General features: G+C 37.7%; 1 protein-coding gene across 1 annotated transcript in view; it reads left to right on the plus strand.

Moving 5' to 3' along the window:
• The first annotated feature begins 167 nt into the window (after positions 1–167).
• LOC119581915 (mini-chromosome maintenance complex-binding protein-like) overlaps positions 168–783 on the plus strand; it is a 10,751-nt gene continuing 10,135 nt past the window's right edge. The window contains exon 1 of the mRNA XM_037930079.1: positions 168–318. Coding sequence (XP_037786007.1) covers positions 261–318 — 58 coding nt within the window. The 5' untranslated portion in view covers positions 168–260. The remainder of the gene's footprint in view (positions 319–783) is intronic.

Here is a 783-nt window from a genome sequence, read left to right on the forward strand (position 1 = left end):
TCGACAACAAATGCAATCTAAATTATATACATACTTATTAACCCTGCATACTATTTATATTAAGATATTTGTATATAAAAAAGATAACATAAAAAATAAGGACAGAAAATGTGTAGCAAAACCTGCTAATAATCTCCAAATTGCGATTTTACTTCTCATTGTCAGCCAGAGTTTTGGCGCCAAAATCTGCGACGTAAACAAAGCCACGTGTTGTTCGCCGCCGCCGCCGCCACAGGGAAGGAGTTTCGGGGATTTCTAAGATGCCAGGCCTTGATGATTGGATCCTTACGCCTTATAGGCTTCTTGACAGAATATTCGGTAAGGTGGCCATCGTGATTTGCGTTTTTCCTTGAGTCTAACGTGTTTTAATGTAGTTCTTAGGCCGCTGGTATTGTGACTTCCTGAAAATTTTGCTCAAGTGGTTGGCATTAAAACGAAGAAATTCTAGACTTTATATAATTGATGGTTATTACATTCTTTAAGTCCAGGGCGACATGACAAGCATTGTACGGGACAGAGTAGCATTGTAGAAATATCAGAATTCTCTTTTAATCTTTCCATGCTAAGCCCAAGGTGACCTATATTCCTTTTTTCTAATAAGGAAAAGATACTGTTGAGTGGTTGGCTGAGTGCATGTCTGAATAATCAATTTCCATTTCATTTAGTTATTATCACTAGCATATCTCCATCTGCTTTCACTCCTTACTGTCCTGTCTAGCGCATCTTTGCCTCAGTAAGATATATTTTTATCAGACAAGAAACTTTTGGCAAAATACCTAGGCA

Source organism: Penaeus monodon, chromosome 15, assembly GCF_015228065.2.
Source record: "Penaeus monodon isolate SGIC_2016 chromosome 15, NSTDA_Pmon_1, whole genome shotgun sequence".
NCBI lineage: Eukaryota > Metazoa > Arthropoda > Malacostraca > Decapoda > Penaeidae > Penaeus > Penaeus monodon.